At 38.5% G+C, this 20,948-nt stretch overlaps 2 protein-coding genes and 1 long non-coding RNA gene across 3 annotated transcripts in view; 1 reads left to right on the forward strand and 2 right to left on the reverse strand.

The window, feature by feature from the left end:
• Positions 1-20,948, reverse strand: part of LOC309480362 — a 133,429-nt gene that overhangs the window by 99,408 nt on the left and 13,073 nt on the right. The window lies entirely within an intron of this gene.
• On the forward strand, positions 1,767-7,200 carry pm20d1.2 (peptidase M20 domain containing 1, tandem duplicate 2). Its single transcript, XM_082144780.1, has 13 exons — positions 1,767-2,030; positions 2,215-2,301; positions 3,167-3,405; positions 3,502-3,588; positions 3,657-3,790; positions 3,878-3,997; positions 4,134-4,209; positions 4,303-4,364; positions 4,852-4,930; positions 5,012-5,083; positions 5,421-5,586; positions 5,666-5,765; positions 5,841-7,200. Exons 1-13 carry the CDS (start codon positions 1,811-1,813, stop codon positions 5,968-5,970), a joined length of 1,572 nt encoding a protein of 523 aa, XP_082000906.1. The 5' UTR covers positions 1,767-1,810; the 3' UTR covers positions 5,971-7,200.
• LOC309480350 (acidic mammalian chitinase-like) lies at positions 8,178-12,793 on the reverse strand. Its single transcript, XM_082144782.1, has 11 exons — positions 12,673-12,793; positions 12,555-12,581; positions 12,097-12,301; positions 11,901-11,957; positions 11,641-11,806; positions 11,412-11,536; positions 11,151-11,274; positions 9,990-10,172; positions 9,773-9,889; positions 9,557-9,689; positions 8,178-8,654 (listed from the first exon to the last, which is right to left on the reverse strand). The coding sequence occupies exons 1-11, from the start codon at positions 12,698-12,700 to the stop codon at positions 8,380-8,382; spliced, it is 1,440 nt and encodes a 479-aa protein (XP_082000908.1). The 5' UTR covers positions 12,701-12,793; the 3' UTR covers positions 8,178-8,379.

Consider the following 20,948-nt stretch of genomic DNA (forward strand, 5'->3'; position numbering starts at 1 on the left):
GTTTTCCCTGGACGAGTTAACATTTTAAATACAAATCACTAGGTTACTCATGCTACCAGTGTAAATATATCAAATATCTTGCCATTTATGAGGTTTGTCTTCATGCAAAACACAGTGTTTACAAATATTTTTCCAATAGTTTTGTTAGATTTAAAATTTATGCATTAGTTTTAAAAGTTATGTATATGCATCTTCTGTCCATGTAAAATACGCCTTCCAGTATTTCTGTTATCTCAAGATTTACTTGTTATTGAAAAATCTATACAAAAATGGAAATGTTGTTTACTAGCTGTTGTGTTAGTGCTGCTGGGTAACTCAAGGTTAATTCTGCACATACAGAGTATCTCTGTGAACAAAGGACATGGGATCAGCTGGGTTTTGCAGTTTGCACACGTAACCACTGGCTTGTCCACGCAGATTCTGCTCCTATTCACTGAACAGAATATCTTAGGTTTCAGGTTATTGCATTTTTATTTAATATTTCACAACTTCACAAGTAGTCTTCTGTATGTCAGAGTTTATATTTTTGACTTTGCTCTGTCACACTGTCAATGATTAATACTTAAACATTACATCAAAAGGACCAGTACTCAGATGTTTATGGAGCTGGCTGAGAGAATATAGTTGCCCTATACAGAACTACTGTAGACTTCTGCAAAGTCATCAAGATACAGAGAGCAGATAAAGACCTTATGACACAGTCTTTATAACCTCTGTATTTTACCTTTGTTTCATTGCTCTCATTTGTACCAAAATCTAGTCAATATTTTCCCTGGTTGCTTCGAAAGTTACCTTGAAAGAAAGTACAGATCTAAAAAGAAATGATAAGATTACAAATTTTCATTTCAATGTTACTGCAGAATAAACAGACTGTGGTTTAAAGTTGTACGCAGTGCAACTGCTTCATATTATACTATAATTTAATTACATATGAGTATGAATAATGAATAATCTAAACTATGCCTCATTTTAAGTCCCTGTTGTCTTTCACCTGTCTGTCTCCTGTTGCCTGTTATCTTGTATCACCTGCCATTCATGATTTTGCCATGGCGATGGTTCTTATGTAAATGATCACATTAGCCACATTACTGAATGTTTTCTAAACAGTAATGCAGAAAAAATTATGTTAATGGTCTCACCAGTGTTGTTATAGTAAACTAAAAATCATTTTCGTTAATTGAAATAAAGCTGAAATATATAAATATTTATGTATTTTTCTTAGCAACAAACTGAAATAAAAAAGTTAAAGTTAAAGAAATACAAATTAAAAACACACTAAATTAATACAAATTTAAATATAGGCCTACATACTATATAAATAAGAAAAATAGGCTATATAAACAAACATGGTTACAAGCAACCTTACACTTTACAATAAGGTTCATTAGTTAACATTAGTTAATTTATTAACTAACATTAACTAACAATGAGCAATGCATTTGTTACTATATTAGTTAATCTTTGTTAATGTTAGAGCTACATGTTAAATACAGCTGTTCAATGTTTGTTCATGTTAGTTCACAGTGCATTAACAAATACAACCTTTGATTTTAATACTGTATTAGTAAATGTTGAAATTAATATTAACTAAGATTAATAAATGCTGTAGAAGTTAACTAAGGTAGTTAACTAATGTTAACTAATGAACCTTATTGTAAAGTGTTACCACAAACATTAACATTAAAATCTCTATGGCTCTTTAACCTGTGATTCTAATCCACAGCAGCAGAGGGCGATCGTGCCCTCTAATCACATCAGTGAGGTATTATGAACCCTGGTTATGAAATGACTCTTTCGTACTTCCTGTAACATGACAGGCCATAACACTCGTTGGAAATTATTTAAGTTTCTTAAAGTGCTGCTGTTTAGTGTCATATTTTTGATTACAGTTTTGTTCCTTGTTGCCACAGTTAGGACGTTTACATTTGATGTAGGCGCGGGGCTTCAGCTGGGAAAATGGGAAAATACAACAACCCTTTCTCTTCATTTAAGTCCACAACAGAGGAAGAATCTGCTGGCAAACTTCAAAGGTAACAAACAACGTAGAAATACTGAGTCGCAGATCGCGCCGTTTGACATGAAACTCGTCATGTGACGTAAATAGATCAGGTAGACATATAGATATAGTTAATGGAGATGAGGGATGCGCTGTCAACATGGCCCTGTAGATATGATGTTATTGTTTCAAATGTCTTGTTTCCATCTCTTTCATAGCGGCCATACAGATTCCCACCGTGTCATTTACTGAGACGAATGTGAACACGAGCGCGCTGCAGGAGTTTGACGGGCTGCTGAGGAGGGGTGAGACTCAACATGCGTTACATGCGTTACAACCGCATCAAACAGAGCTGTCAACGCAAGATTACTGATACCTGCCGCTAATTGTGGCCTATTATCTTTTTTAAGCTATTAAATCACAAAAACTTTGGTGAGAACTATTATATATGCTTTACAAACTATTATGTGGCAGAAAATATATATATATATATATATGTACTAAATATTTTAAATTACACAATTGAGTCTACTGAACTGACAGTCAAGACAAAATCTTTTAATTATTAACTTATTTTAATTAAAAAAGTTAAAAAAAAATTTACACACATTTTAGATTTGACAGAATTTGACAAGCTCAACCATTCAACACTATTTATTTAGCTGTTGTGACAAAATTGATCAAATGTTTTTTTCCCTGAAATTTATGAGAAATGTAAGTTTACCAATAATGTCTTTTAATTTTATTAGACCTTTTGACCTAGTATTTCATTAAAATGTAATGATTTTGAATACTTTAAATATATGAAATACTTTACATGATTAATATAATAAAATATAATTGATATACTCATCATTATTTTTTGTGTTTCAATGCTTATTCCTCGAAAACAATGTAATCACACAATTTGGCCTTTAAGCTTTAGACATTTTGGTAACAGGATAACAAAAATTCCAAACCCCATATAAAATAAATAAAAATACAATGTAAAAAATTAAACAAGCATTTTCTGAAGGTTAAGCACCTCATTTCACTGACACTATCACCATCACTATTTGTTAACTGTATTTATGGAAAGTAGCTACTTTTCTTTTAGTAATATTAGGTTTTGTATTGAGTGAAACTAAAGTAGTGTTATTTAAGACTTTAAGATTTAAGTTTCTGTCTCAGTTTTCCCAAAGGTCTTCTCATCATCCAGCCTGGTCAAACATGAGTTGGTGGGAAACTACAGCCACTTATTCACGGTTCCTGGGAGAGAGCCTGATCTGGAGCCGTACATGCTGCTGGCTCACATTGATGTAGTGCCGGCCGATGAGGCGGATGGGTGGGACGTTCCTCCTTTCTCTGCTCAAGAGCTCAATGGCTTCATTTATGGACGAGGAACCATCGACAACAAACAGTCTGTGATGGTACAGTGAATCAACGCTGCATCGCTCTTCATTCAAACAATTGCACATCAGTTCACTCCAACCTAAAGCTAACTGTAACAATGTTTGATCTTGAAGGGGATCCTTCAGGCGCTGGAATACCTGCTGGAACGAGGTTACACCCCTCGCAGAAGCTTCTACATTGGTTTGGGTCATGATGAGGAGGTCAGTCTCAAGTTAACTAACTAGTAGTCACTTGTTTTGATGCATTTATTTATACGGTTATATGTCAGGTGAATGGCTTACATGGCGCAGTCAATATCGTGAAGCTCCTGAAGAGTCGAGGGGTGAAGCTCCAGTATGTTTTAGATGAAGGCCTGGCAGTGCTGGACGGTGTCATAAGTGGCCTGGATGGACCTGCTGCCCTGTGAGACTGTTATTTTGAGCAACTCTACTAGCAGAGTCATTTATTATTGAATTAGTTTGTAATATTTGCCCTGTGTGTGTTTTGTAGGATAGGTATCAGTGAGAAGGGTCAGACCACGGTAAAGCTGAGTGTCAGCAGCGCTCCAGGACATTCATCCATGCCTCCCAGAGAAAGCAGCATTGGCATCTTGGCTTCAGCTGTCAGAAGGCAAGCGGAAACCCCTAAAACGCTTCCTTATTGTAAAACAGCTGGAAATACTAAAGGATATATTGATCCTTTTTCTTCCTATTAGATGTTTTATAGCTTTATATTTAAATTATATTTTCGTAATATCTTTTCCCAGGTTGGAGGAAAATCCGATGCCCAGACTGTTTGGTTATGGTCCTGAGCGAGGCACATTTGAACACCTGGCACATAAGGTAAAAGTGTTTAAGCAGAGGATTTTACTGGTTACATTTTATGAAATATGGACTTGCTTTTCAACAAATCATTTCTCTTATTTTATTTTGCAGTTTGGCTTGCCTCTCAGATTCATCATGTCTAATTTGTGGCTCTTCTCTCCACTACTCAGCAGGTAGTTCATATTGGTTGTCTTAATGCTCACTACAGTCTCTAATGTCATATCAAAGTATATTTTAAACAGGAGGTTTCCTGCACTGAAAATGGTTTCGACCACTGAAGTCAATTTAAGTGGACCTATTATGCTTTTTTACATTTTCAACATTCTTTAGTGTGCAATGCTGCTGTTTGCACATGAAAAAAGATCTGCAAAGTTACAAAGTCCACTCCAAAGGGAGTAATTCTCTATATAAGTAAGCACTGTTTCTGAACTCCCTGAAACTCCGTGATTGTAGTCTTCAGAAGACTGGAGAGACTGCTGAAAATTCCGCTTTGCCATAACAGGATATATGTAAAATATTTAACATATGATTTACCATATTAATAATGAATTGCAACCAACACTAGCTTTGTAAATAAACACCAACATAAGCTTTTAAAAACTCAGTAAAACCCTTGTCATAGTAATATAATAATAATATCGGTGTCCTTTTCATATGCAGGGTGTTAGAGAGAAAACCTGACACAAATGCCTTTGTTAGGACCACAACTGCTGTCACAATGTTTAACTCGGGTGTAAAGGTGGGGCACTCTTTTTTTTTTTTGTAAGTTCACTAAGTTGTAGCATGAATGGCGTTCTGAATATTTCTCTTTCTCTTACAGATTAACATAATCCCGTCATACGCTGAAGCTTTTGTCAATTTCCGCATCCACTCAGCCCAAACATTGCAGGAGGTGAGAGGTCAAGCTGAAGCCACAGCTGTGACTCATTCAGTTAGCCTTGAAGCACAGTTAGTCCCGGCTAGAGTTAGCTGAACTATTAACTTTTGCTCTTTACACCTTCTCAAACAGTTTCACATGAGTTACTCTGTTACTCTGAATAAACAACTGCAAAAATGACAATTATATTTGACTGAAAAAACTGTATGACTTTCTTTCTATGGAACGCAAAATAAGAAGGTCAGGGGGGGGGGGTCCAGTGCTGTTTGTAACCCATTGTTTTTCAAAATATCTTTGTATGTGTGTCTTTGGAAAGATGTGAAGAACTTTCATTTTTGGGGTCTTCTTTTAGGTTTTGGATTTGGTCAAGTCCACCATATCAGATGAGCGTGTGAAGGTAGAGATGGTCGATGGATTCGACCCGCTGCCCATCAGCTCCTATGATGAGCAGGCTTTTGGGTTCCAGATCATAAAGAAAACAGTGCAAATCATGTTTCCTCAGCTCACAGTGGCTCCTGGTAAGTGAAGTGATGCAGTTCTGCTTAAGTTCCCCTTATGAAGAGACACTTTTAACTGCTCTACGGTTTCCTCTCACAGGTGTCTGTGTTGGCAACACTGACAGCCGTCACTACAAGGATATCACCCGAGACATATATCGCTTTGCACCATCGTGGTTCAAACCAGGTGATCCTCAGAGGTAAGACACAGGAGAATGGCTCTTTGTATTAATGTAGTGGAGTATCCAGCTTGAGGGTACATTTTCCTCTTTTAGATTCCATGGTGTGAACGAGAGAATCTCCATTAAGAACTATGAAGAGATCGTGCTGTTCTACTTCCAGCTCATCCAGAATAATGACATCAGGAAGTTGCCGCCTCCTCACAGTAGCCAGCATGAGCTGTAAATGGTGGGATGTTACTTACACTAATCTCAAAGCACTGAGTGAAATTTTTGAAACAAAGCTCAAGGAGCTCAGATTGAAAGTCTGAATAAAATGAATACCACAGCTTTAGAAAGGAATTGAAGGTTGTGAAACATTTCAAACATAAAGATTAATTCTTGCATTCCTTACTGAACGATTTTAAAAACACATCACACGTTTGCTGTTTGTCAGGTGTTGACAGCAGGGCATGGGTGTAATTTTAATAATAATTAACCCTGCACTTAGGTTGACATTACATTCAGGCATTTGGCAGATGCTTTTACCCAAAGTGGCTTGCAGTGTACAGTATGAATAGTATAAAGAGTCATGCTACATACGTACTGTATGCATTTCTATTTGAACTTTGTTAGTTATAACCCTAAGTAGTGATCTTGTCATTGCATTTGTTATGAGTAACGTCTGACCAAATCAAGTTCGTTGACTAAATGCAAACATAAGAAACCCTGACCAAAAACAAAAGCATTGCTAAGCACAATTACTCTTCAACTGAGCTCCTTCACTGAAAAAGAATAAGCTAGCTATGCGAATAAATCAGACAAAATGGGCATTATGATGATGAATGGATCAATAATAAGAGCTGATTAGTTGTCAAGATTAATAGAATTTTCCACAATTTTGAGTGTCACTTTTTGTGTTTGAAAGTGTTACTGATTTCAGGGGACATGATAGAGCTTGGAAAAAACATCTCACTAGTTATCTCTGGTTACGAAAACACACAGTTTATATTTCTGACTTTACATGGTCAGACATGCTGCTTTGGTGTTTTGAACCAACTTTCTGAGAAAAACAGCTCTCTATATAGTTATTCTACTCTTCTTAACTTTTTATTGAAAGTTATTGATTGATTTTATTGAAAGTTATTGATTGATTTTATTGAAAGTTAGTACATTAGTACAGTTTCAAAAATTGCAGTATGGGCCAATAGATTATCATTAGATATTGTGTTAGACTATTATTGATTATGTCTGTCTCCATAAACATTTGTTTCGGATATCACGTGAATCACAAAGCTGTAGCTCAACAAGAAGTTATTGTTATTGTTTGTTAGAATGTTAATTTGAATTCTTAGTTGTTTGCACTGAAATGGTCTGAAAATTACATTGAATGTTTTGCATTGATTTTTTTGATGAAATGTATTTAATTTCATGAACGTTAAGGTTAAATGAATAAATATTTGTGTTAATACAAAAATGTGTTTTTTCTTATTCTGTATTTTTTTCTGATAAATATTCTAACATTGTATCTAAAAATATTTTATCTAAAAAAACATTTAAAAATTAACCACGTTACAATGGTTACCGAAATACTGAAATACCGATAATACCGAAAATCTGTAAGACTGAACACAAGAGATCTCACAAAAAGCTGACAGCTTGCAACAAAACAATAAATTGCTAATCTGAAGAAAAGTTCATGAAGCAAGGACATAGAAACCCATTTGCCTAATCTTCTCTGCTCACACATCCAAAACCCCCTCTCCCCACTCCTTTTCCTTTCACCCCTGCTGAAAGTTCACTAAGAATGTCTATATACCATATGATGTATCCTGTGCATCTATTGCTTTTTCCCTTTCATGTGTGGTATCATTCATTTTAAATGTCTCAGTGTGGTTGCTAAAATGGTCTCAATTTCACAGCAGTCACTTATATTATGAGAAAGATTGAGAATTCTGTAAAAGTGTGCCTCTCACAAGGTCTGTGGTGAGTTTGAGAATGTGTTTGTTTGGGTCACAGGACAGTGGCGTGCACAGAGGGGTGAGGGCTTGAGCCCCTGCCCCTTTAACCTCTAATAGAAAAGTGCCCTTTCTATCGTATTGCGGTTCCTCCCGGAACATGATTTCACCCGAGGGGGAGACCGGTCTGCATGAGACTTTGTGCGACATCGTGTCCCTAATGAACAAATAATTGAAAGTATTGGATACCTAGAATAATCAAATATCTAAATTAATACATAACCAATGTTTATGATTAGTTCCTAATTAGAAAAAGTCCAAATTTTAACATTAAAATTGGAATCAGATTAAACACAGAGCTAGAATCAAATTGAAACTAAATTCTAATAAATTAATTGAACTTAGAAGCGCAAGTAAAAACCTGCATGCAGAATACCTTCACCCACGCTGCTGAGGTGCAGTCACACTCTAATGTAAAATAAGTGGACAAGTGCTGTTTTTTTTAATCAGGTTAGTTTTAATCAGACAAGTTAGACTGTGCCCCCTTTTTTAGACCCAACTAAATATTTGACGAAAGTAGTATTATATCATTGACTGTCTATGTTAAATTTGAAGACATTAACACAATACTTAAAGATAAAATGTGAAATGATTGCGGCACTAGTGGCCCTGAATAGTGAAACCGTGATAACGTGAGGTTAATTCTTAGGCCAGTCACAGCACAGGCAGTTGGGATTGAAGACGGTCCCTTCAGCGCATCTCTTTACATAGGTTATGCCATTAGCACAATGAATGAAGGTCATCGGGTCAGCTGGGTTTGCATATATTCCCCCCGTCGGTTTGTCTACACAGAACTCTGTTCCTGAGGGAGCTGTCGGCACAACATGAGGTCTAGAAGATAGAGCAGTGGTGGATGCTGTTGTTGAGGTCCCAGAGAGCACATCGGTTGTATTTGGAGGGAGAGATGGAAACTCTGGAGGAGGAAATTGGAATTTGATGTTTTATCTTAAGTTTTCCAATTATTAATCTGGTTTATTACACGGCTCCCTGGAATACTGGATTCTGACTGGTTAATCACGGCATCCAGTGGTCTGATATTTCCTAATATTCAGCATCATCCATGGCTACACTTAAGTGTACGGGTAATATTATGAACCATTTTCAACTCAAATCAATATTTCACCCACATATTTATTATTTCTTTATTTGGGGAGTAGCCGGGCAATAAAGGATAATGTACAGTCAGTCAGTTATTATCGCAAAATAAACCGTGACAGAACAGAATATACATTATCTATTCTTTATATACTGTAATATTATCATTAGATAGAAAGAAATAATTACGATATAAAAGTCAAAATGATGAGATGCTATGTCATAATGAGATAAAATGTCAAAATTATGACAGTTGAAATTATGAAAAAAGTCATGACAAATTTAAAATTGACTAAAGTATGACAAAGTCGAAATTGAAGTCTGACAAAATTTAAATAATGGCATAATTAATAGATCAAAAGTTGAAATTGAAATCGTAAAAAGTTGATATGAAATTTTGCACATAATTATGTAAAAAAAAAAAATCAAAAGTAGATAGTTATATTATGAGATTATAAAAAATTATAAATTATATAAAAAAAAAAATCTAAATTATGACAAATGGACTAGTTGAAATTATGGAGATAAAATCATAAGTAGGATTATCAATTTCCTACTTTTTCCCCCATTTATGTCATAATTCTGAGTTTATCTCATAATTCTAAATTAGTATCTCATAATTTTGACTTTTCACATGATAATTATGATTTACCAACGTATGTTTTTTTTTTTTTCTTATGTGGCGGGAATAGGCTTCTATAAATATGAGATGTACTGTACCAGTATCAAGAAGTGTACGGAGTTGCCCAATAAGAGGGTAGTTGCCCTGCCCACAGAACTGTCCTGCAAAGTCATCGAGATCCAGAGCCCAGACGAAAGCTCCACCGAACTTGTTCTCCTTCAGATAGTTCACCTGTAGCAGACCAGATTTAATTATTGAAAGCAGGAGAACTGCATTAAATTGTATGTAATTTCCAACATTTATGACATATTCACCTTAGTCGTAAAGCTTTCCTTGGTGTCAAATCCTACCCAGTTCCCATCCTTGGTTGCATAAGGAACTTTCTGATCATCAATCCATTGCACGGTGGTTCCTTGAAGGAAAGTACAGATCTGATGGGAGATGATCAGTCCATAACAATTCTGATTTTATTTTTCACAATTAAATATTGTGCTATGATGTAAGTGCATGAGTATAGATTGAAGATAAGACCTCATAATAGGACCAGAATCCGTTCTCTCTGGTGAAAGGTCCAGCTGAGGCAGGTCCACTAGCTGGAGCTCCAACTCCACTGGCTGCAGACGCCAGACGAAACGTTCTTCCATATGTTGCAAAGCCCATCCTCAGCTTCTCCACAGGAGCACCCTGATCTCTCCAGTATTTCATTGCAAAATCCTACATTGTCATGATGAATCAGTTATTTCCTGTTGCACGTTTCCAGCTGCTTGGTGTTTGCAATGACTCATAGTATAATTCATAAATAATTTATATGTTATACTTGATGTTATACACTGCCCAGCCAAAAAAAAAAGAAAAGTTTTTTTGTATTTAAACAGACAAATGCTTAATAAAAATCTATGATTTGATCATTATTGCAGTGATTATTATGTTTCAAGCATGTTATACTGTATGTTTGACAACAGTTCTTCTAAATGATGTTTTATAAACAAAGTTCGGGAGGAGCACGTTCAAATAATCAATCAATCAATCAATCAACTCGTCATCAAACAATTACCATGTCTACCCTATCAGCATGAGAGGAGGCATATATATATTCACTCTGTCAACTCACCTAACATTCCTTGACAGTTTTCAGCATCCCTCCACTACCCCGACTCCTCACTCTTGGCTTGTTCTTTCACAGCCAGGAATACGGGGGGAGTACTCTGGGTTCGGGCCGAATACCGAGCCCGGAGCCCTCTCCTCGGACAGCACGCCAAATACGCATTTATTCTATCTGACTTATTTGTAAGTGTGAACTCGTGAACCCTAATTGATGGAGTGTCTAGCTTTTCATTTCTTAAACAACCAGTAGGAAGACACATCATGGCCATATTCCAGGATGACAATGTCTAGATTCATCAGGCTAAAACTGTGAAAGAATGGTTTGGAGGGAGCATGAAGAATGATTTTCACACATGAATTGGCACCAGACCTTAAATATAATGAAAGTCTTTGGGATGTGCTGGAGGAGACTTTACAGAGTGCTTGACTCTTGCATTGTCAACACAAGATCTTGACCAACAGTTGATGCACGTCTTGATGGAAATAAATGTTGTGATGTTATTTCCATCAATAGGCATTTTACTTTCTTTTTTTTTGGCAAGGCAGTGTATTTCAGAAATTTTACAGTAGGATATAAGACTTTTGTACAGTATTTAAGTAGATATTGTCTCCAGTATCTCCAGAGCCACGGTACAGAGGACTGTTGTGCCCAGTTACCGTCTCCCATGAGCCATGTAAGTCATAGGTCATGACATTAATGAAGTCCAAATATCTGCATTACAAGAGGGAAAGAGCGAGTTCATAGTTATCACCCATTTATACATTTGATTGGCATTTTAAGAGATTCTATCCAAAGCATAATCATATTTCATGATTCAAAGTGAACAAAAAAGTGAACAGGAGACATACTTGGCCATTTCTGCAATTTCATAAGCAGCATCAATGTTTCCTTTCCCAGCAGCCACTGCAGCGCTGAGCATGAGTATGGGGCGTCCAGTGTCGGCACTCTCTGCCTGGTAAGCTTCCTGGAGTTCCTGTTATAGTCACATATTTGCAGTAATATTCAACCATGTTATCAAGTTGTTGTAAAGAGCATTGATTTGTGTGAGAGAATACAAATCTGTAAATAATGAAGTACCTTACACAGCAGAGTGAATCTCTGCTTGTCTTCTGGAGGACTTCCACGAGAACCGGGATACTCCCAGTCCAGATCCAGACCATCAAAGCCATGGGTCCTCAGAAATGCGATGGAGGACTGAATAAACGTCCGCCTGTTTTCTGATGTGGACACCATGATACTAAACCTAGAGTAAAGTGGGAAATCTCATGAAGATGAAATAAACAGTTATGTTCTAGACACACATCCTTCAATATTCAATGTTTGAGCTGGACTCTTACTGAGCTGAGCCAAAGTTCCATCCTCCGACAGCCAAGAGAGTTTTCAAGCTGGGGTTTCTGTCAAGACAAATTTGTATCATTATTCACTGTACAAAAAACAAAACAAAAATATCATTATTCATAACTACATTACATAATGCATTCTATTCTGTAAACAAATATATTCACAAACAAAACATCAGATGATCGCACATACCTTTTCTTTAGTCCATTGAAAGATTTGTAGAGAGTTTCATCATTCCATTCAAAGGTTGTCAATTTATTTTCCTGACTAATAATGGAAAAAGCATAAATTAAATGAGTGCACAGATGTGGGTCCACATTAGATGGCAGGTACTTGCCACCGCCAGGTCTGTACTGAGACCAGTTTGTGAAGTAGCATAGCAGTTGGAAGGCCAATCCTGAAAAAAATAAAAAAATAATTACTACACAAATATTTATTACACAAATATTAATAATAATAATAATAATATAAAACAGAACTAATAATAATATTAATTATTATTATTATTATTACTATTTCCACAACCCTACAAAGGACAAGCTGTTAAGATAATGGATACATTCGAATTGTTATTATTAGTATTATTTAAATGTGGCGTTTGAATATAATATTTAATAATGAAACAACAAATAAATAAGTAAAAAACTTACCAAAGTGGCACAATGCCAGAGAAAAGCCTGAAAAGAGATACAAATGAAATTTTAACAAATAAAACACTCAAACATTCAAACTCTTAAAAAGCATTCTCTAAGAGCAACAATCACTTACCAGCAAGGAAAATAAATTTGGTCATCATAAAGTGAAGACTAGAAGTCAGTCAAGAAACTGTGTCTGCTATTGCTGAAATGCAGAATTTATAATGTATATTACTTCCTTTTACCCCCAACAATGATTAACCAAAACAGAAATTTCAAAAAAGGAATATCCCCATAAAAACTGCTCACTGTTATCTGTCCTGGATGTTGCCAGACATCACAAACTACTGTATCAAAAAGTGACGAGTACTGTATCATAAAGTTATAAAGTAAAACATCTCTTTTTACTCTCTAAATAAACAAACCATTAAGACTTATTTAAGAACTTTTGAACTGAAACAAATGTGAGCTATATAAAGTAGCCAATTATTTAAATTGTTTGTAATATGGCACATAGTCTTAGAGCTCAAACATGAATTGGGGCTCAGGTCAGGAAGCAGACAGACTGGCTAAACCGACCGTCTGCTAGCTGTCTCACGTCACTGAGGTCAGATAAATCCCATCACATAGAGCCTCTTTATATGCCATTACCATATGACCATATTAGCCCGGTTCTGTTAACACTGCATTGGCTCCCTATTAAATTTTAAAATATTGCTGATCACTTATAAAGAACTAAATGGTTAGCTCCGCAGAACTTGAGCAAGCTCTTAACGCATTATAGTCCTTCACGTCTACTGCGATCTCAAAATTCTGGCAAGTTGATAATACCTAGAATATCAAAATCGACTGCTGGCGGTAGATCCTTCTCCTATTTAGCACCAAAACTTTGGAACAATCTTCCTAACATTGTCCGGGAAGCAGACACACTCTGTCAGTTCAAATCTAGACTAAAACACATCTCTTTTACCAAGCATACACATAATACATTATAGACTTGTATAATTCAGTGTTAGGCTGCATAGATTAGGCCAGCCGGAACCGGGAACACTTCCCATAAATCCTGATGTACTTGTTACATCATAAGAAGGATGGCGTCTACGCTAATATTAGTCTCTCTGTTTATCCAAGGTTTACCGCAGTCCGCCGAATCCAGGCCGTATCCAGATCACATGATGGACCTGCGCCTGGACACGATGACAATGCAGTCCTGAAGTGTCAACCAGTCCCTTCCCTGTTTACTGAAGTCAGCCGGATCCCGGCCGTATCCAGATCAGATGATGGACCTGCACCTGGACCAGTGGTTCTCAACCTCTCCTGCAGGGACCCCTCTGACAAGAGTAGGAATTAGTCAATTAATCAATTAGTCAACTACTCATTAAGCCTTTAATTAATTGAATCAGGTGTGCCATTTCAGGGTTAAAACAGAAACATGGCCTGTCAGAGGGGTCCCTGCAGGAGAGGTTGAGAACCACTGGCCTGGACCCATCCATAACGCATCCCTGAAGTGCCAGCCTCATCAGCCCTGTGAAGGCCTCATCGACACGACAGCCATCGGCACTGATCCTCAACAAACTCGTCTCCATACCGGCGTGATGACTCCGACTTCCAACCAGATGGAACTGGATAAATATTCTGAATGTTCTGATCCAATCTGACTTCTGACCTGTAATGCTGCCTGGATCATAATCATACACTGTTTGCTTGTTGGCCAGAGGAGAACTGGCCCCTGACTGAGCTTGGGTTCTCCCAAGGTTTTTTTCTCCATTCTGTCACCTGAAGGAGTTTTGGTTCCTTGCCACTGTTGCCTTGGCTTTTGGCTTGCTTAGTTGGGGACATTTAATATTCAGCAATATTATTGATCTGCCTTACTTAAGGTGGATGATGACGCAATTTTCTTCTAGAAACAAAATTATTTTCGTGTTATCACTGTGAAGCTGCTTTGATACAATCTGTATGGTAAAAAGTGCTATATAAATAAAGGTGACTTGTATACTATGTTTGATTTTTAAAGGCACACTATGCAGTTTGCGTTTTTCTCAAACAGCGACCCCTAGAGTCGCTGTGGAGTACTTGTATTTAACGTTGCAGTTGTAAATACCACTCACGCAGAGCCGTCTCTGTACTCTTCCGACCGCGCTTTCTTCATTTTCTTCATCGACTCTGCTATGATTCACATCTGAAATGCGTGCTAGTGTCTTTCATAGAGGCTGCTTCATTTGTTGTTGATGTATGTGACATCGTGCCGTGAAGCAAGTTGTGATTCTCGCGAAATTTGTTGGGGCGCCACCTCTCAAACTTGCACTGCTGGTTTTGCCAGCGGCGATTTGTTCTGTCTAAACTTGAATATAAAAGCTGTACGAAACATGTTTATGTACAGTACCATTCAAAAGTTTGGTTTTTGGTTGAAAAAAGTACTTTTATTAGACAAGTAAAGATATATATAGATATATATAGTATACACACAATTTAACAGAAGATTCTAATCATCACAGTATCCACAAAAAAAATATTAAGCAGCACAACTCTCAAAATCAAAATTGATAATAAGAAATGTTTCTTGAGCACTAAATCAGCATATTGGAATGATTTTTGAAGGATCATGTGACACTGAAGACTGGAGTAATGATGCTGAAAATTCAGCTTTACCATCACAGGAATAAATGACATTTTTAAATGTATTCTAATAGAGACCTGTTTTATTAAATTGTAATAATATTTAACCATTTTACAGTTTTTTTTTTTTAAATATATATTTTTTATCAAATAAATGCAGCCTTGGTGAGCATAAAAGACTTCTTTCAAAAACATAAAAAAAAATCTTACCGACTCCAAAACTTTGAAAAATTACTGTAAATATATTTCCTAAATTTGCTTGAAATAATGCAAGTAAAATTGATAATAATAATTATTTTCTTGAAATTCCTTTCTATAGTATCTTTAGGTAGTTTTCCCTGGATGAGTTAACATTTTAAATACAAATCACTAGGTTACTCATGCTACCAGTGTAAATATATAAAATCTTGCCATTTATGAGGTTTGACTTCATGCAAAACACAGTTTTTACAAATATTTTTCCAATAGTTATGTTAGATTTAAAAGTTATGCATTAGTTTTAAAAGTTTTGTATATGCATCTTCTGTCCACGTAAAAATACGCCTTCCAATATTTGTATTATCTTAAGATTTACCTGTTATTGAAAAACCTATAAAAAAAATGGAAATGTTGTTTACTAGCTGTTGTGTTAGTGCTGCTGGGTAACTCAAGGTTAATTCTGCACATACAGAGTCCCTCAGAACGAAGGACATGGGATTAGCTGGGTTTTGCAGTTTGCACACATTACCTCTGGCTTGTCCACGCAGATTCTGCTCCTATTCACTGTTTCAGGTTATTGCATTTTTATGTAATATTTCACAACTTTACAAGTAGTCTTCTGTATGTCAGAGTTTGCTCTTTGCTCTGTCACACTGTCAATGATTAATACTTAAGGTGTTAATACGTAACACCCGCATTACATCAAAAGGACCAGTACTCAGATGTTTATGGAGCTGGCTGAGAGACAGAACTACTGTAGACTCCTGAAAAGTCATTGAGATACAGAGAGCAGATAAAGACCCTTTAACACAGTCTTTATAACCTCTATTTTACCTTTGTTTCATTGCTCTCATTTGTGCCAAAATCTAGTAAATATTTTCCCTGGTTGCTTTGAAAATAACCTTGAAAGAAAGTACAGATCTAAAAAGAAGTGATAAGATTACAAATGACTCTGAAATATTTTCACTTCAGTGTTACTGCAGAATAAACAGACTGTGTTTTAAAGTAGTATGCAGTGCAACTGCTTCTTATTAAACTATAACTTAATTACATGAGTATAATGAATAATCTAAACTATGCCTCATTTTAAGTCCCTGTTGTTTTTCACCTGTTTGTCTTCTATTGCCTATTATCTTGTATCACCTGCCACTTATGATTTTGCCTTGGAGATGGTTCTTATGTAAATGATCACATTAGCCACATTACTGAATGTTTTCTAAACTGTAATACAGAAGAAATAATGTTAATGGTCTCACCAGTGTTGTTATTGTTAACTAAAAATAATTTTCGTTAATTGAAATAAAGCTGAAATAAAATATAAATATAAATATAAATATTAAGTAAAAAACTTGAACTTGTAGTTAGGCTAAATGAAAATTTGAAATATTTCCTTAGCAACAAACTGAAATAAAAATAAGATATAAAAATATAAATACTATATAAATAAATAAAAAATACTATAATAGGCTATATAAACAAACATGGTAACAATAAGGTTCATTAGTTAACATTAGTTAATGTATTAACTAACATTAACTAACAATGAGCAATACATTTGTCACTATATTAGTTAATCTTTGTTAATGTTAGAACTACATGTTAAATACAGCTGTTCATTGTTTGTTCATGTTAGTTCACAGTGCATTAACTAGCCTAATGTTAACAAATACAACCTTTGATTTTAATAATGTATTAGTAAATGTTGCAATTAATATTAACTAAGATTAATAAATGCTGTAGAAGTATTGTTCATTCTTAGTTCATGTTAACTAAGGTAGTTTACTAATGTTAACTTGCTTATTGTAAAGTGTTAGTGCAAACATTAACATTAAAATCAACCCGGGTTACTTGACTGTAACTCTGTTCCCTGAAAAAGCGGAGCGAGAAGCTGCGCTGCTTAGCGCATTGGGAACATCTTTAATCGTGACCAGCTGTGAATATAGTGTGTAACACGTCAATAGAATTGACCCGAAGGTGATATAGCCTCGGTCTGTGACGTCATCTGCGCACCCCGTGACACAAGGCTATAAATAGATGAGCCACAGGTGCATCGTCAGGATATTTTTCTGAAGAGCAGTCCTGGGACATCTTCAGCACGGCAATGCAGCTCAGCATCTCGTTCCGATTTTTTCAGGGAACAGGGTTACAGTCAAGTAACCCGGATTTTTCCCTTTCAAAAGCTACAGTCGATGCTGCGCTGCTTAGCGCATTGGGAACGAGAATACCCACGCCGCCGTGCTTGGAGGTGTCTGGACCCTTTACGATTGTGTAGGTGTGCTCACAAGAACACAAGAAGGCCTCAGACATTAGCTTGGGATGTCGACTCAAGGACGTGAGAGCCCGGAATGGCATGAACATCCAAACTATAAAATCGTATAAATGTGTGCGGAGAGGACCAGCCTGCCGCATGACAAACAAATTGCAAGTGGTGCAATTTGGTGGAGTGAGCCCTTAGACCCGTTGGTAGAACTTGACCGCGCGCCTCATGGGCAAAAGCAATAGCATCCCTGACCCAATGTGACATGGTCTGCTTGGTGGCAGCCGCCCCCCTGTTACTGCCCCCATAACAGACGAACAATTGCTCTGACTTAAACCACTGGCTAGCGCGGTGGACGTAGGCCTGAAGTGCACGGACTGGACACAGTCTGTGAGATCTCTCCTGCTCCAGCGTTATGATCGGTGGAGGGTAGAAGGCCTCAAGGGGTGCCCGGATGTACAGTCGAGAAAGGAACCTTAGGCAGGTAGTCAGGATGAGGATGCAAAATCACTTCACCATACCTGGGGCAAAGTCTAAGCAGGATGACGAGATCGACAGAGCCTGCATATCCCCGATTCTTTTTAAAGAAGTTATAGCCATTAGAAAAACCATATTTAGGGTCAGAAGTTTGTCAGACGCTGACTCTAGAGGTTCAAAGGGGGTCTCAATCAGACCCTCGAGGACTATAGCTAAGTCCCATGAAGGGATCTTGGTTCTAACAGGTGGCCTCAGTCGTCTGGCCCCACGAATGAAGTGAGCGAGCAGAGGATGTCTCCCAAGTGGCGCCCCGTCCACCAAGGCGTGGCAAGCCGAAAGAGTGGCCACATAAACCCAGAGAGTGGAGGGGCATGTGCCTGTCGACAACTTTTTCCTGCAAGAAGTCTAGAACTGAAGCAATCTGGCAGTTGACTGGATCTCCATTATGTGCTGTGCACCACCTTTCAAAGACACCCCATTTACTGGCATAATTCTTTCTAGTTGAGGAAGCCCTAGCACTTAGAATGGTCTCAATAACATTAGGTGAAAGCCCAGTTGGTACCCATCAGGGGCCAAACATGAAGGTTCCACAGGTCGGGCCTAGGATGGAATATCGTGCCTTCTGCCTAAGACAGAAGGTCCCTCCTCTCCGGAATCGCACATGGCAAGCTGTCGAGTAGAGATATTATCTCTGAGAACCATACTCTGTTCGGCCAACGTGGCGCTATCAGTACGAGGCAAGACCCTTGTTGGCGAACTCTGGCTAGACCTCCGACTTTTTGGCATTTTGGGCCATGTGTGTGCCATCGCGTCCAAACCCAGGGGGGCTGGGTGACTCAGAGAGAAGTAGAGGGGACATTGCACTGTCTGATAGGAGGTGATGAGGTCTGCCTCTGCTTCGTAAAATCTGGTCCAGATCTGTTTGACTACCTCTGGATGGAGTTTCCATTCCCCCGTCGGTAATTTCTGTCTGGACGGTAAATCCACTCCTACATTCAAATGCCCCGGAATGTACACTGCCCTGAGTGACAGGAACTTCTCCTGGGCCCAGAGAAAAATCTGCCTCGCTATTCTGTTCAGATTGCGTCAGCGCAGACCTCCCTGGTGATTTATGTAAGAGACTGCCGCTGTGTTGTCCACCCACACTAGGACATGACAGCCTCTCAACTGAGGGAGAAAGTATTTCAGGGCCAGAAATACAGCCATCAGCTCGAGGCAATTGATGTGCCAATCGAGCTGATGACCCTCCCATTCCCCTTGAGCTGGACGACAACTTAAGACTGCTCCCCAGCCCATCAGGGAGGCGTCTGTTGTTAAGAGTCTGCTACGACAAGGCGCCCCTAGAGTGGGACCCAAGGCGAGGAACAGGGGTCTGAGCCACAGAGATAGGGTACGAAGCCCGCGGTGCGTCAACTTTATTTGCCTTTGAGGATTGGCCCTTGGATGAAATCCCCTGGCTTTTAGCCACAACTGAAACGGTCTCATGTGCAACAGCCCCAGAGGAATCACCGTGGATACTGAAGCCATGAAACCTAAAAAATGTTGGTACTGACGAACAGTGCGATCTTGGCCTAGCCTGACTTTGCTCATGGTATGCCGAAGGATCTCGATTCGAGCAGGAGACAGTTGTGCCCGCATTGTGATAGAATCCTAAACGATCCCAAGATAAGTCGTTCTCTGGGCAGGAGAAAGAACGGTTTTCTTGGCGTTGAGTATCAACCCTAGAGAAACTAGATGAGCTAACACGGTGTCTCTGTGTTGAAGCGCCATCTCTTGCAATTGTGCTAGTATTAACCAATCGTCGATGTAATTTAAAATGCGAATGCCCTGGAGTCGTAATGGAGCCAGAGCTGCATCCATGCATTTTGTGTATGTGCGGGGTGACAAGGCTAACCGAATGGAAGAACCCGAAATTGGTACACATCGCCCCCGAAAGCAAACCTCAGGAACTTGTGTTCACGGAAGTGGAGACCACGCCGTTGAAACGTGGAGGACGACGAATAAATTGGATTCTGTATCCTGTTTGTACTGTGCTTAATACCCACACAGAAATGCCTGGCAGAAGTTTCCACGCTGCCAGACTCTCTGAGAGTGGTATAAATTTTAACACTTCCTTTTGAGGATATGTTAGATGTTATGCAGGAAGCAACGGAACATCTAACATTTCACTGAAACCGCTGCCCCCCGAAGCACCAGAAGCGGCGGGGATGGAGAGGTTACGTGGGGGTAACGAGGAGGAGCGGTCAGATGTTGTACGCGCCCCGTCCCGCTACCCCCACCAGACTGGGCGCCAGACCATCAGGACTTCTTCTTTTTATTGATGATAGTCCTTAGGTCTGGCCTGGGAGGCTGCTGAGTGCGGCGAGCTGGTCCCCAATCCCTGCGAGGGGGAGCGTGGTTCGCCACACTCTGCTTTTTAACCTCCCTGGCTTTTGATGGACCGGGGAGAGGTTGGGTGGCCGATGGCCCCTCCCCTTGAGTGCGGCGAGGAAGGAACTGGACAAAAGCTTCCTCATGCTTTTTAACCTCTCTGAACCTGGTGACGACTGTGTTGACGGAGTCGGCAAACAGGCCAGAGGGTGAAACTGGGGAGTCTAGCAGAAAGACGTGGTCTTTATCTTTGATTCCAGTTAAGTTCAGCCACAAGTGCCTCTCCGTGCTAACCAGCACCGACATTGAATGACCGATTGCACGGGCCGTTTGCTTGGTAGCAAGGAGAGACAGATCTGTGGCTCTACACAGCTCAGTGAACGCTTCCTCATCTATTGTACTGCCCGCACTCAAATCCTTCAATAGGTCAGCCTGGTACGCCTGTAACACTGCCATAGTGTGCAGCGCAGCACCAGTCTGACCTGCAGCTT

This window comes from Leuciscus leuciscus, assembly GCF_965113295.1.
Source record: "Leuciscus leuciscus genome assembly, chromosome: 18".
NCBI lineage: Eukaryota > Metazoa > Chordata > Actinopteri > Cypriniformes > Leuciscidae > Leuciscus > Leuciscus leuciscus.